The 15,733-nt window shown below is 42.9% G+C and overlaps 1 protein-coding gene across 1 annotated transcript in view; it reads right to left on the reverse strand.

Annotated features, from left to right (window-relative positions):
* The window catches only part of LOC126204404 (aldo-keto reductase family 1 member B1-like), an 88,721-nt gene extending 76,581 nt beyond the window's left edge, over window positions 1-12,140 (reverse strand). The window contains exon 1 of the mRNA XM_049938782.1: window positions 11,993-12,140. Coding sequence (XP_049794739.1) covers window positions 11,993-12,067 — 75 coding nt within the window. The 5' untranslated portion in view covers window positions 12,068-12,140. The remainder of the gene's footprint in view (window positions 1-11,992) is intronic.
* Between the last annotated feature and the right edge of the window lie 3,593 nt (window positions 12,141-15,733).

The following is a 15,733-nucleotide window of genomic DNA, read 5'->3' on the forward strand; positions in this document are numbered from 1 at the left end:
TATAAACATCACTTCCGCTCTTTTCATTGGTCATGGAAACCACACATTGCATTTTGTACCACCATACAGCGAGACCTTCAGAGGTGGTGGTCCAGATTGTTGTACTCGCCGTTACCTCTAATACCCAGTAGCACGTCCTCTTGCACTGATGCATGCCTGTATTCGTCGTGGCATACTATCCACAAGTTCATCAAGGCACTGTTGGTCCAGATTGTCCCACTCCTCAACAGCGAGTCGGCGTAGATCCCTCAGAGTGTGGCTGGTGGGTCACGTCGTCCATAAACACCCCTTTTCAATCTATCCCAAGCATGTTCGATAAGGTTCAAGTCCGGAGAACATGATAGCCACTTTAGTCGAGCGATGTCGATATCCTGAAGGAAGTCATTCACAAGATGTGGATGATGGGGCCGCGAATTGTCGTTCATGAAGACGAATGCCTTGCCAATATGTTGCCGATATGATTGCACTACCGGTCGGAGGATGGCATTCATATATCGTACAGCCGTTACCTCGCCTTCCATGACCACCAGCGGTGTACGTCGGCGCCACATAATGCCACCCCAAAACATCAGGGAACCTCCAACTTGCTGCACTCGCTGGACAGTGTGTCTAAGGCGTTCAGCCTGACCGGGCTGCCTCCAAACACGTCTCCGACGATTGCCTGTTTGAAGGTATATGCGACACTCATCGGTGAAGAGAACGTCATGCCAATCCTGAGCGGTCCATTCGGCGTGTTGTTGGGCCCATCTGTACCGCGCTACATGGTGTCGTGGTTGTTGAAAAGATGGACTTCGCCATGGAAGTCGGGAGTGAAGTTGCGCATCATGCAGCCTATTGCGCACAGTTTGAGTCGTAACATTACGTCCTTTGGATGCACGAAAAGCATTATTCAACATGGTGGCGTTGCTGTCAGGGTTCCTCCGAGTCACAATCCGTAGGTAGCGGTCATACACTGCAGTAGTAGCCCTCGGGCGGCCTGAGCGAGGCATGCCATCGACATGTATCTCTCCCATATGCCAACAACATCGCTTTGATTCACTCCGAGACGCCTGGACACTTCCCTTGTTGAGAACTCTTCCTCGCACAAAATAACAATGCGGACGCAATCGAACCGCGGTATTGGCCGTCTAGGCATGGTTGAAGTACAGACAACACGAGCCGTGTACTTTCTTCGTGGTGGAATGACTGTCGGATCCCCTGCGTCTAATAGGAGCTGCTGATGCATAGTTGTTTACATCTTTGGGCGGGTTTAGTGACATCTCTGAACAGCTCTTATTTAAAGGCCTGCGATACAATATCCACAGTCAACGTCTATCTTCAGGAGTTCTGGGAACTGGGGTCATACAAAACTTTTTTGATGTGTGTTTAAAGACTGTTGTCCAATTTCGAAATAACGGTACATTTCTGTTATTTAAAGGCCTAAAATAATTTTTGTATCAATTCAGAGACTACTAAATGTTATAGGTCGATCTTTATATTAAACTGTTTTTATGATCACTTTCGCTTTGTAGCTGTAGCCTAGGTTTGTACCTAGCAAAACAAAGTAGTAGCAAATCTGCAACGCACTGCTCTGAAGTGATAATAATTGGAGCTGCTGCGCGAGAATTAAGATTCTTGTAAAGTAATATTCCTTTCGTGTGATTTTCGTGACAACGTATTATATGTGGTCATTTCGTTTTAGATCGCTCCTTGTGGTTAGTCCCGGGTATGTTGCATTTGTTTCCAGTAATTTATCGGTAATGGTGTAAACGAACAGTTATGGATCTCTTCGTCTATTTATGAGCAATATCTTACATTAATTCACATTCAAGGTTACCTGTCATTGCCTGCACCAGTCGTGCTTCTCTGCAAGTCTTCCCCTGTTATACCGTTCCTCCAGAGAAGAACATTGTCTGCGTCACATATTGACCATTAAATCATTTATACAATAGGACTACTAGACTGAAGGAAAAAAATCGCAACACCGAGAAGGAATTATGCGGCGTAAAGGAAAGTTGGTAGGAGTGTTACTGCATCTGAGAGATGATGTTTATTCCAATTTCGCGCATGTCGCATAAGGGTAGCGCCACTATGAGGATTTAAATCAGGTGTGATTTAAATACACGTTATAACAGTCGTGAGCGTTAGTTGCCTTTAAGGTGACACGACGCCATTAACAACACAACGGTCTGAAAGGGGTCGTGTAATAAGGTTGCGAGAAGCTGGATGTTCCTTCTGTGATAGTGTATAAAGACCTGTCAGGAATATAGGCACTGTAAATGATTACTAGCAGTGATGGTAACGAGAATGTGTGTTCGCAAGAAGATGGGCCTCCAGGCGGCCACGTGGCACTATTGAAAGGAAAGACCACCATTTTGGTGTATGTCTCTGTCGCATCGTACTGCACCTGCAGTAGCAATTTGAGCAGCAGCTGGCGCCACAGTGACACAACGAACTGTTACGAATCGGTTACTTCAAGGACACCTCCGAGCCGAGCCAGAAGTTATGTAGCATGTGTTCCACTGTCCCCAAACCACCGCCATTTGCGGCTTCAGTGGAGTCAAGCGAGAGCTCATCGGAGGGCATGGTGGAGGTCTGTTGAGTTTTCTGATGAAAGCTGGTTCTGCTTCGGTGACAGTGATGGCCATGTGGTGGTTCAAAGGAGGTCAGCTGAGGTTCTGCAACCAACCTGTGTGCATGCTGGACACACCTGGAGTGATCGTCTGCGGTGAGATTTTCTATGACAGCAGGAGCGTTCTCCTGGTTATCCAACGCACCCTGGCTGCAATTTTGTATGTCAGTCTGATGATTCGAGCTGCTGTGTTGCGATTCACAAACAGCATTCCACGGGGTATTTTCCAACAAGATAACGCTACCGGTGTTGTAATCCAACAGGCTCTACACAGTGTCGACATGTTGCTTTGGCCTGCACGATCGCCAGATCTGTTTCCAGGCGAGTACAATGAGACGGATGGCAATTCCAGCGTCATCCACAAACAGCATTAACCATCCCTGTATTGATCGACCAGTGCAAAAGGCAGACAACTGACATCCGTACAAACAGTGCATGCACGACTGCAAGCTTGTAATTAACATTCTGGCTGTTACACCAGTTATTAATGTACCAGAATTTCACATATGCAATGGCTTATCACGCATTTACATTAACCTGTGACCTTGCAGTGTTATTCACCTAAATGTGTTGCCTAGACAAGTGTATTCCCGAAATTTCATTACTCTACATGAATACATTAACATTTTTTTTGGTGTTGCCTTTTTTTCCTTAGTGTATAAATTATTTACTCGTTTTCAGGGCTCTGTGGTTTTCAAAGTGTTTCTTGTACAAATAGGATTGATGGAATAATAGAATCGTAAACTCACCAAATTTGTATACTGCAGATTAAAACTGTGTGCCGGGCCGAGAATCAAACTCGGGACCTTTGCCTTTCGCGGTCAAGTGCTCTACCAGCTGAGCTACCCAAGCACGACTCACGCCCCGTCCTCACAGCTTTACTTCTGCCAGTACCTCGTCTCCTACCTTCCAAACTTTACAGAAGCTCTCCTGCGAACCTTGCAGAGCTAGTACTCTTGAAAGAAAGGATATTGCGCAGACATGGCTTAGCCACACCCTGGGAGATGTTTCCAGAATGAGATTTTCACTCTGCAGCGTAGTGTGCGCTGATATGAAACTTCCTGGCAGACTAAAACTGTGTGGCGGACCGAGACACGAACTCGGGACCTTTGCCTTTCGCAGGCTACCCAAGAACGACTCACGCCCCGTCCTCACAGCTTCACTTCTGTCAGTACCTCGCCTCCTACCTTCCAAACTTTACAGCAGCTCTCCTACGAACCTTGCAGGGTCCTGCAAAGGTCCCGAGTTCGAGTCTCGGTCCGGCACACAGTTTTAATCTGCCAGGAAGTTTCACATCAGAGTACACTCCGCTGCAGAGAGAAAATCTCATTCTCGTATACTGCACTCTGCAAATGTCCAATGAGCGCACCTCTGGTCATTTGACGGTAATCAACTTCGTTCCATGTCTTACGCAGCAACATTCTGTTAGTGATCATCACAGTATCTCTGGTGAGTTTTCTGAGCTGTTCGTGTTCTTGATAGTGGAGGTACATAAACATGGTCCTTTATGTACCCCTAAAAGGAAAAGTCACAAGGCGTTAGGTCAGGCGACCTGGAGGACTATGGGAACACACATCCTCGCCACTACGGACAATCCAGCGATGTGGAAGTTTGTCTTTTAGGCAGGACGGACAAAGATGCTCCAACAAGGATGTTCCATGTGTTGTTGGAAGATGAAGTTTTCGGAATCAGCAATGAAGTTGTGAAAATAACCACACAGATTCGTCTGTGATACTGCTCTGAAAACATTAACCTTCGGCGAATCTCGTTCATACGCCACAATTTTATGACGATTTTCGGTTCCCCACACTTTCATGTTGTGGCTATTGTCCTTTCCAGATAAATGGAAGATTTCGCCATCACTTACTATCAGCTTGGAGGCAAAATGTTCATCCTCAAGTGCTTCTGCATTGTTATGCAAAACTGAATGCGCCGGCCATAATACTGCGGTTTTAATTGTTGCACGAGCTGCAAACAGTACGGTTGGAAATGTAGCCGCCGTCGCAAAATCTCCCACACAGAACGCTGCCGTATTCCAAGTTCGTGGGTTGCGCTGGCAGTTGATTTGTTTAGACTGCGTACATCCTCGGGCTTTCCACGGTTGCATTCGCACACTTGGTCAATCGGTACTTTTCTGTTTACAGAGACAACCATTGACCCTAAACTGTCGATACCAATGCACAATCCTCTGTTTGCTTGACAGTTCTTTTCCGTAATTCCCTCTGCATGCAGGCTACACTGGTCTAACAGATAAGCATCTCGCATATTCCAACGCCCAAAAACTCTTTTCTTTTTTTGTCACCGTTTTGTCAAGGCACTACACCCGTAACGTCAAGTGGTAGACTCAATAAAATTTCGGCGATTTTACAGCTCTATTCATGCATCAATTATATTTATACATGAACTACTTCAGTAAATATAGAACTCTGAATACGAACAAATCATTTACACTAGGCTTATACTGTAAACAGTAGTGGTCATGCAACAGACTCTTGAGGTCCCCTGCGCCTGTCTATTTCGTACCGTTACCAGGTGTAGAAGTATAAAACCGGAATTTGGTTGCAATAATTACACGTCTGTGGTTTGAAACTTATAAACAACATTTTATTCAAAATAATCTCCATTGCTGTTTACCCATTTCTCCCACCTCTCCGACAGGCTATGAATGCCACGCCAAAAAAGCAGTTCTTCTTTTGAAGCGAACCAGTCAGCGAGCCATTTTCGTACATTTTCATTCGAACTGAAGCGCTGTTCAGCGAGAGCGTGTCCCAGTGATGCAAACAGATGATACTCTGAAGAATAAGCCGCATAGCCTAGTATTCCCAACTGAACGCCTCGATCGTTTCCCTGACCCGTTTTGCTGTGTGTGATGGAGCGTTATCATGGAGAAATATGACTTTATGTTGCCTTTTTCACTATTCCGGTCGTTTTTCACGTAATGTTTGATTTAAATCGATCATTTGCTGTTGGTACCGATCAGTGTTAACGGTTTCACTATGTTTTAGCAGCTCATAATAGATGACACCCTTCTGATCCCACCAAACACAGAACATGGTCTTCTTTCCACAGTGATTTGGTCTTGCAGGGGATGTCGATGGTTTGCCTGAATTCACCCATGATTTACGACGCATTTTTCGTCACCTGTTACTATTTGATGGAGAAACGACCTCCTTTTGTATCTGGCGAGCAGCATTTCACAAGTAGTCTTTCGATATGCTTGCTGTGTTTCATTCAGTGCATGCGGACCCCATTTTCCCACTTTCTGCACCTTTCCCATAGCTTTCAGCCGAAGAGAAACGGCTTTCTGCGTTATATTCACATTCAATTGTTGTTCCGCGAGTTCCTGTTGAGTTTGAGTATCATCTTCACCCAACAAGGCCTGCAATTTGTTGTCTTCGAACTTTTTCGGTGGTTTCCCGCGCTCATCGTTTCTCACGTCAAAATAATCAATTTTGAATTTCTCGAACCACTCGAAACACTGTGTTTTCCCAAGAGCATATTCGCCGAAAGGTACGACAAGCATTAAATGCCATTCTGCGACAGTTTCCTTCAAATGATAACAGAAAACCAATGCTGTTCCCAAATCGTAGCTCGTAGGCACAAAACTCGACATGTTGACTGGTTTGAAACAAAGACCGATGTATGGAACTTGGGTTACTGTGTGCTGACATTCGCCGTCAGCCGTTACAGGAAGCAGATGGCGCTGCAGACGCGGCCTCACGGACAATACACTGACGGCTAGCGCCATCTATAGAGAAATTCCGGTTTCACACTTCTACACCTGGTAAGAACGCCGTGTTTTCCATCTCCAAGTAGGCCCTGAAACCTGTCACAAATCTCTCTCGATACTGAATAAGCTCGTATTTTGTTCACTAAGCGAAAGCACGGAACAGCACCGAATGGCCTTCGAGAGTCAAGGAACAGAGCATCAACCTGGATGTCGTCGTCTATGGTGGTTTGCCTGTCATGAACGAACAGAGCGAACTAAGTTCGGAAAGATTGCAGTCAGCAGAATCCTTGTTGATTTTCGTAGATGAGATGTTCGTTCTCCAAATGTGTCATATTGGCGTATCCCATTTCTGAGGAGAGCGGCGCAGAGTTCATCTGCGAGTGACTCTCAGACATGGGCGGTAGGTCATGTCTGATGACGTTTTAATATTTTATTTTATTTTATTTTTTTTGGAAAATCGCTTTTGGAGACTCCCTTTTTGTGGATGCATAGTGTCTACATTCGATAAATGAATTTTTTGGTTGTATTTATCAAGCTGGAGAGTTTTTCTCTTTTTTCCCTTCTTTCGCCTCTTTTTTTCTGTGTATATTTTAAAACTGATTGCTGTGTACAAAGATATTGTGCATAGCACACAAACTTGTTGAACTTCCTTGATATTAAAAAAAAAACTATTCATGCCCACAAGAACAGCTAATACTGTTTCGCGGTAATGTGTTTTATGTCGTCCACTTCTTTTCTGTGAGCCATTTATCAACTCTTGATTAGCAAGTGAAATGCACGAACATTGCCTGCTCACTAAAACATTTGTTTTATTTACGAGCCAAACATTTGTAATGTCATGAACAGAGTTATATCGTACATTAGCGTGGGATTCCTGATGTAGCATCTATGTTACTATATCTTTTTAGACTATGCTTCCTGCATATCACTGTTCTAACATTTGATACTTTATAATTATGGTTGTTGTGTTGATGACGTGTGGCAGTGATGCTGTGATGTCCAACGTCGTTTTTATCCCATTGTTCTCTTTTTGTTGTGGTTTATTGCGAGCTCCCGTCTGGCAGGCATGTTGCATGTGCGCATTGTCCACTTTTGATAATGCTTTCATCAGCGAGCTGTAACTCTTTCTGTAATTAAATTGTTTCGATTGTGTGCAGAGACTATGTGACCTTTATAAAATACGTGTTTGTTTTATTAAAGCCTCCTTTCCCCTTCAATTTATTACACGAACAATCATTTCCGTTTTATTTTCTACGTTTCCCAATGTGAACTAGGTTTTTATATACTTCTTTGAAATGTACTTCTTAGAAATCATGTGAACTCTTTTATAGTTGTCTACTGCTTTACACTTGTATAGTTTGGAGTGTTTTGTAAATTAGGCTACCCCTAGGTGCTTATATGTTCTAGGTCTCAAGATGGTCATTACCGATCGAAATTAATAACGTGACTACAAAAAAGCATTGTGATCCAATTCTGGATATATACTACAGTAAATAGCCGATGGGATTCATATCCCAAGACCTCAGTGGCCAGTCCGTGAGGTGAGTATCTTCAAGTGTGAAATTGTGAAATTTCTGTTACACATTACTTGTAGTGGACTGTTAAGGCAGCCAGTCCACAGTGAAGTAGCCGAAAGGGCACGCGTCAACTCACGCCGTCTGGCGTTAAGTCTGGAACAGGATTCGTAATGAATGTGATAAAGAAAAGAACGTAGCTACTAGAACACTTAACTTTTATATCGTCCTTTGGTATACAGCAATCTTGATGAGACAAGTGAGACTATCTTAAGATACATGCAATGGTACAAATGGCGCCTTGCTAGGTCGTAGCCATTAACTTAGCTGAAGGCTATTCTAACTGTCTCTCGGCAAATGAGAGAAGGGCTTCGTCAGTGTAGTCGCTAGCAACGTCGTCGTACAACTGGGGCGAGTGCTAGTAAGTCTCTCGAGACCTGCCTTGTGGTGGCGCTCGGTCTGCGATCCTGACAGTGGCGACACGCGGGTCCGACATGTACTAATGGACCGCGGCCGATTTAAGCTACCACCTAGCAAGTGTGGTGTCTGGCGGTGACACCACATTACTATATCAGTTCATTTCGTGGCCAGCATTTTTTTCCACGCTTACGTTGACGGTCTGTTGGACTGTGTGTGGGGAGAGAAAAGCTTCGTATCCAGCCGGCATTCACAGGGTGGCTGGAGTCTCGTAGTAGTGACAGAAGGCTAATCAGTAAATCTCACTGCTTCATCGACACCCCCTCTGCGCGTGGTCCAGCCTCGGTGACAGTTTGAAAACCCCACGCTATCACCTTCTGTGTTGCGAGTGGGGTAGGTGGGCTGCGACGTCGCTTCGGCCTCGTCGCCCGCTGGAGGTACGACAATATGACGATTGTGTGTGCCCTACTTACGACTCGACACTCCGGCGCCAGAACTTGTTTTGGAGCGGCGTCTCTGTCGCCGCTCCAAAAATTAGATTCAGTCAATGAGTTTATCTTCGATTCTCGTAAGTTCTGGATGTGCAAACTGAGCTGATGACTTAACTCAAATTTATATTTGATTTCTTTAATCTTGTTCAGCGAGCTGTACAGATAAGGATTTCTTGGTGCTATAGCCTCCACCCAGTCATCCGTCCATGGTGTTCCTCCAACAGTGTTAGTCTCATCCTATTTTGTTAACCATGTCCCTGTATAAGCTGGATACCGGGACTGACTGGTGGTGGCTGTAATTATGCTGGGAGATGGGGCCCCACATTCTTACAGTTAAAAAGAATGAAATTCATTAATTATATTAATTGCAATTAAATAGACTGTACTCACCAATATTACAACAGGCGCTGGAAATGTTTTCCTCTTTCTACACGTTTACATTCATTTGCGAACCCCTTTACCAATGTTTCAAGTGTAAATGAATACTGATAATCAATTGTCTATTGTTCATCTACTGTTTTTGCATTACTTTGATACGCAGATGTTTTAGCCGCACCCCAAAGGAAATAGTCGGGCGGAGATTCGGTAGCGTAGGGGCCAGAGACTTTTCGCAGTTACTCTGTCTTCGAAGATTTCATTTAATAGCCGCGGGAACTGGTGTGCTGTATGAGCAGTAGGGTTGTCTTGTTGGAAAAATGAATGACAGTCCTCACTTTCATTCAGCAGGGTAATAAATGGATAAATTATCTGGGAGCAATAGACATCGGAAGTGACAGTAGTATCGAAAAAAGATCGGCCCTATAATTAGCGCTCGCGTTATGGCAACCCACACTCCGATTTTTCCTGAGTGCAATGGCATTTCTCTTAAGGCGTGTGCATTTTCAGATGAACAAATTCGTGAATTTTGGGAATTAATGTAGCTAGACAAGAGAAACCAAGCTTCATTAATGAAAAACGTGCGATCTCAAACACCAACTCCGTGTTGGTTAACAAATCGCTGAAACCATTCGCAACAGGCTATTCATTTCGCACGGTACGTACAATGCAACTGTTGCACAGAAGTATTTTTATATCGATAAACCCCCAGGTCTTTGGTTACGGCCTTAAGTGCTGTCGTACGAGAGTCTTTGACCTCTTGCTACAATCTCCTCGCTAACATTGTTGGACTCCACAACATGATGTCCAAAAAGTCGTCATGATTCCGTTCTGTTAAAATTGTGGGTCTACCATTTCGTGATGCATTATGAACTAAACCTGTCGTCTGGAATTTGCAAATTAAATCACGTATAGTGTCACGATGTAGACACCTCGAGCAGGAAAACGCACTTTAAACTGCTGCCTCTCGTGCTCCGTAAGGATTCCTCCTACACGGAAAACCTCTTCCACTAAAAACGCTCTCTCTGCAATAGTTAGCATTCTCACTACACTCAGCTTACACAGGAACTACTCAATAAAACCTGAACTGTGCTGCAAAACCTACCCGCCCCGCAAGCCGAGACACGGGAGGCTGGCCGCTGCGGAGAGGCTTGGCGGACGCAAGCTGATACAGCAACCTCCAGTTATTGTAATCTGCCTTTGTCACTCACTGCTGGAAACATGATTGTTCGTCCTGTTGTGCTGTCACAGTCAAGATATACGTTTCAGTTAAGTACTGGATGGCGCACGAAATGTGTTACCAATTGTATCTTTCACAATTTACGTCGCACATTGGATATCCCGCTGGGATCTCTGCAGCATTACCAGCAGAGCTTGGGAAAACATATGAGTTACGAAATGACGTGTAATTCACGATACTGCCGCTAGGAGACTAGTAAGCAGCAATGGCTGACAATGGAAGACTAACGACACAGCAACGATCGGCAATTGTGTTACTTTTTCATGAAACGAAAAGCCTTGTTGTGTCTCAGAGGCGTTTTCGACTACAGTTTAACACACGATGGGTCCCTTGCAAGAATACCATCCACAGGTTGTACGATAAATTTGTACAGGAGGGAACAATATTGGAAAGGAAGCGACATCGGCCTAAGCCTGTTTGAAGCGGTACGAGTTGCTGTACAGAGAAGTCCCGGGAAATCGTGTAGAAAGGCAGCAGTGCAACTGCGAATATCCAGACGCTCCGTTCAACGCATTCTTAAAAGTGACCTCCATATGTACCCATACAAGATGACCTGTGCACAGAAGCTCACTGAAGAACACAAGCAGCAGAGACTACCGTTTGCTCAGTGGGCGGAGGATAGGGAAGAAACTCTCAACAACGTTTGGTTTTCAGACGAGGCGCATTTTCATCTAGACGGTGTGGTTAACAAACAAAATGTACGCTTTTGGGCCACTGAAAACCCACAAATGCTTCATGAACGACAACATTATGCTCCGAGGATTACAGTGTGGGCAGCAATTTCCAGTCACGGACTTATTGGACCCTTTTTCTTTGAAGAAACTGTGAACAGCGAGCGTTATTTGAGCATGCTTCGTAACAGCTTCATTCCACAGCTTCTTGCTACTGCCTTGCCCTTCAACACGCAGTGGTACATGCAAGATGGAGCAAGGCCACATACTGCAAACACTGTGTTGGAGTTTTTACGTGAGCATTTCGACATGTGGATCATTTCACTCAGGTTTCTAGGTCGCTTCAATGACGGACAAAATTGCCCCCCCCCCCCCCCAATAGTCCAGACCCCAATCCATGTGACTTTTTTTCTTTGGGGGTACCTAAAGGAAAATATTTTCCCGAAACGTCCACGTCATTTAATGGAGCTCAGAAGACTTATTCTTCAAGCTTGCAGTGAAATTACGGAAGACATGTGCCGTAGGTTAATCACTTAACTTCAGTGTTCGTTTGAAGGAAGTTAGGAAACGAAATGGTGGACATATTGAGCATGTGCTGAGTCATAACAAATCTCCATGGGCGGCTCTTCATTATAGTATATGTTCCTTTCAGATAGTATTGACGATAAAGTTTATATTCAAAAACAAAATGGTAACACATTTCGTGCGCCACCCTGTATAACATCAGCCCTGAAGCTTGAACTTTACAACTTGTTTACAAGCAGAACAAATAAATTTTTTTACATCTCTAATGGGGTACAGAGTAGCAGTACATAATTGAAAATGTCTCGAAAAACACATAAAGAAAGGTGCTTGACGAGTTTTAGGAGGAACACCTAGCTGTACAGCAAACACAGTTACGATTTTTCTAATACTTTCAGAACACTTTCCCGTATACGTTTACCTGCCATGTGCCGAGACCGAGGGCCGGTATGTCCCTCCCGTTGTTGAGCTTAATAGTGGGTGCGAGCGGAGGCATGGCTGGCTGCGGCGGAACTGCTGAGTCGTAACTGACCAAGAACAGCTGATAGCTGCGAAACTATGCCCTCCACTTGTAGCGGATTCGAGAGATGTGAAAGGAGCAGGGAGGGAACAAGATAGGAACAGATAACACACCCAAGTTCAGTACACGCTCAGCACAAGGAGAGAGTTTAGATTAGAAATCGTTCAGTCATCTTTCAGTACACGCTCAGCACAAGGAGAGAGTTTAGATTAGAAATCGTTCAGTCATCTTTACATGCTGCACTTGATGTAGTATCGAGTAACGAATCTCAGCGGATAAATACTCCTACCGGAGCACAAAAATACGATTATATTCCTGTCTGACTGAAAAGTGGGATACCAGCTGCCTCACTCTACTTTCCTCACTACCTTTAAAAACGTTCCCAAAAAATTTGGTATGCCGACATATTCGTCCTTTTTTAAATATACAGTTCACCTCAAACTCCCACAAGCTGCCCTAACTGTAACTCACAGCTAATAGTCTAGTCCATCACTGTAAGTCGTTCATACCCATCCACTACCAATTGCCCTGTCTTATTTTATTTTATTAATAAGTCAAGTTCCGTAGGACCAAACTGAGGAGCAAATCTCCAAGGTCATAGCACGTGTCAGTACATGAAATTACAACATAAAAGTAATAACACATAAAATGAAATGTTTATGAACCCAAAAATTCGAGCCATAAGTTTGAGTAAACGCAATCAACAATATAACATAGGGATCAGCTTAATTTTTCATGTAAATCCTCAACAGAATAGGAGTGACCCATGAGGAAACTCTTCAGTTTTGATTTGAAAGCACGCAGATTACTCCAAAGATTTTTTAATTCTTGTGGTAGCTTATTTAAAAATGAATGCAGCACTATTCTGAGCGCCTAGCTGCACAAGAGTCAACCAAATGCGATCCAAATGCAGATTGGATTTCTGCCTACTATTAACTAAGTGAAAGCTGCTATTTCTTGGGAATAAGCCGATATTGTTAACAAGAAACGTCAGTATATATATATATATATATATATATATATATATATATATATATATATATATATATATATATATATATATATATATATATTGAGAGGCCAATACCCATACTAATGAACGGCCCGTTTCTGAGCCAAAAATATCATTTAAGAATGCGAAGAGTTACCCCAAAATATAATACCATACATCACAAAAGAATAAGCAAAGTAGAATACTTTTCATGTAGAGGTATCACTTACTTCAGATACCATTTGAATAACAAAAATTGCAACATTAAGTCTTTGAACAAGATCCTGAACATGGGCTTTCCACAACAGTTTACTATCTACCTAAACACCTAGAAATTTGAAGTGCTCAGTTTCACTAACCGTATGACTACCGTGTGAAATTAAAACTTCGAGTTTTGTTGAATTGTGCGTTAGAAACTGTAAAAACTGAATATTACTGTGATTTAGCGTTAGTTTATTTTTCACAAGCCATGAGTTTATATCATGAACTGCGCTATTTGAAAGAGAGTCAATGTTGCACATAACATCCTTTACTACCTAGTTTGTGTCATCAGCAAACAGAAATATTTTAGAGTTATCTGTAATATTAGAAGGCTTATCATTTATACAAATAAGGAACAGGAGCGGCCCCAACACAGATCCCAGGGACACCCTCCATTTGCCTGTACCCCACTCAGACACCACATCACAGTCATTCTCAGCACTGCAGATAATGACCTTTTGCTGTCTGTTGTTAAAGTAAGAGGTGAACCAGTTGTGAGCTACTCCCCGTATTCCATAATGGTCCAACTTCTGGAGCAATATTTTGTGATCAACACAATCAAAAAATATGGCTAGCGTTCGAAATCTTTTGTTTAATCCGTGGAGTACCTTACAGAGAAAAGAGAATATAGCGTTTTTCGCTGTTAGACGACTTCTAAAGCCGAAGTGTACATTTGATAGCAAATTATGTGATATAAGATAATCAGCCTCTTCGATAACTTAAGCAAACACTGACAGCATACAAGTAGATCTACAATTGTCTACATCATCCTTTTCTCTCTTTTGACAAAGCGACTTTACTACTGGGAACTTTAATCGTTCAGAAAACTGACCATTCTTAGAGAAAAAATAACAAATATGGCTAAGTACAGGGCTAACATGTGCAGTGCAGTACTTTAATATTCTGCTAGGCACTCCATCATGTCCATGATAGTCCTTAGTCTTCAGCGATTTAATTATTGACTGAGTGTCTCCTTTGTCAGTATCACAGACGAGTATTTCAGACATCAATCTCGGAAATGCATTTTCCAAGAGAGTTATATGATTCCCTGTAGAAAATAAGTTTTTATTTAATTAACCAGCAATGCTCAGAAAATGATTGTTAAATATTGTACATGTATCTGACTTATCAGTAACAGAAATATTTTTATTACGATCTGACTTTATATCGTCACCTTTTGCTGCTGACCAGACACTTCCTTCAGAACTGACCATATGGTTTTGATTTTATCCTGTGAATTAGCTGTTCTAGTTGCATAATGGTCCAACTTCTGGAGCAATATTTTGTGATCAACACAATCAAAAAATATGGCTAGCGTTCGAAATCTTTTGTTTAATCCGTGGAGTACCTTACAGAGAAAAGCATTCCTAATAACCTTTTTAAGCACCTTACAATACTGTTTGTAATGGGCCTTTTACTGACAGTGCCACGTTTAGAGCGTTCTGTTGAAAAGCTACTCTCAAAGAGCATGAGAAATGTGTTAAGGAAAGCATTATATTTATCATCTATGTTATTGACACTATAAATATCCTGCTACTTTTGTTCCTTAACGAGGTTTAAAAAACTCTTTATGGCCGTTGGATTAACTTTCCTAGATAGTTTGTAATTTTATGTCATATTTGTTTGAATACAAAAGCCTTTTAGTGTTGCATAATGGTCTGAAAGACCATTCACCATTTTACTAACAGAATACCCATCTAGTGATGAAGAATGAATAAAAATATTGTGTGCCTCACCGACTCATTCAGCCCAACTCGTTGTCATCATCTCTTTGCGTCTCTCTGCCATTGTATCCTATGCCACAGCCACAATCCTCTTCGTTGTACACTACTACTACATCTCGTCTCGCTGTCTCCCCCTCATACTCTCTCTTCCTGCTAATATCTCATTTCTTCCCTCCTATTGCAGCTGTCTCTTCTCTCTGTCCCTACCTCTCCCTTCCTCATTATCATTGTCATACACTCTGACTCATTATCACTGGCTCTCACCCACTTTCGCTTTCTCCTTTTCTTTATTCCTCCCTGCTGGCACTGTCTCCTTCACTCTTTTCTTAGCGCTGTTCTGTCACTATCAACTATTTTCCCCTGCCACTCTGTCCCTCTCTTTCTCTCACACTGCCACCGTCTCCTTCGCTCTTTCAGTACCACAACCACTGTCTACAGTCTCCAGTATTTATTACTTTTCCATCTCTTTGCCACTGCCACGTTCTTCTTCTCTGTCAGCACAAGAAAACGCTAATATGTTCGCATGCTAATATGTTTAGAATTTTTTTTAAAAGTGCTGAGGAAGATATGAGGAGCTGGTACCCTACTTTTCAGTCAGAGTCTTTTAAATAAACAAGAACATGTTCGCATTTTCTGTGCTCTGATAGGGGCATTTTTCCGCTGGTT

Source organism: Schistocerca nitens, chromosome 9 (assembly GCF_023898315.1).
Source record: "Schistocerca nitens isolate TAMUIC-IGC-003100 chromosome 9, iqSchNite1.1, whole genome shotgun sequence".
NCBI classification, from domain to species: Eukaryota; Metazoa; Arthropoda; class Insecta; order Orthoptera; family Acrididae; genus Schistocerca; species Schistocerca nitens.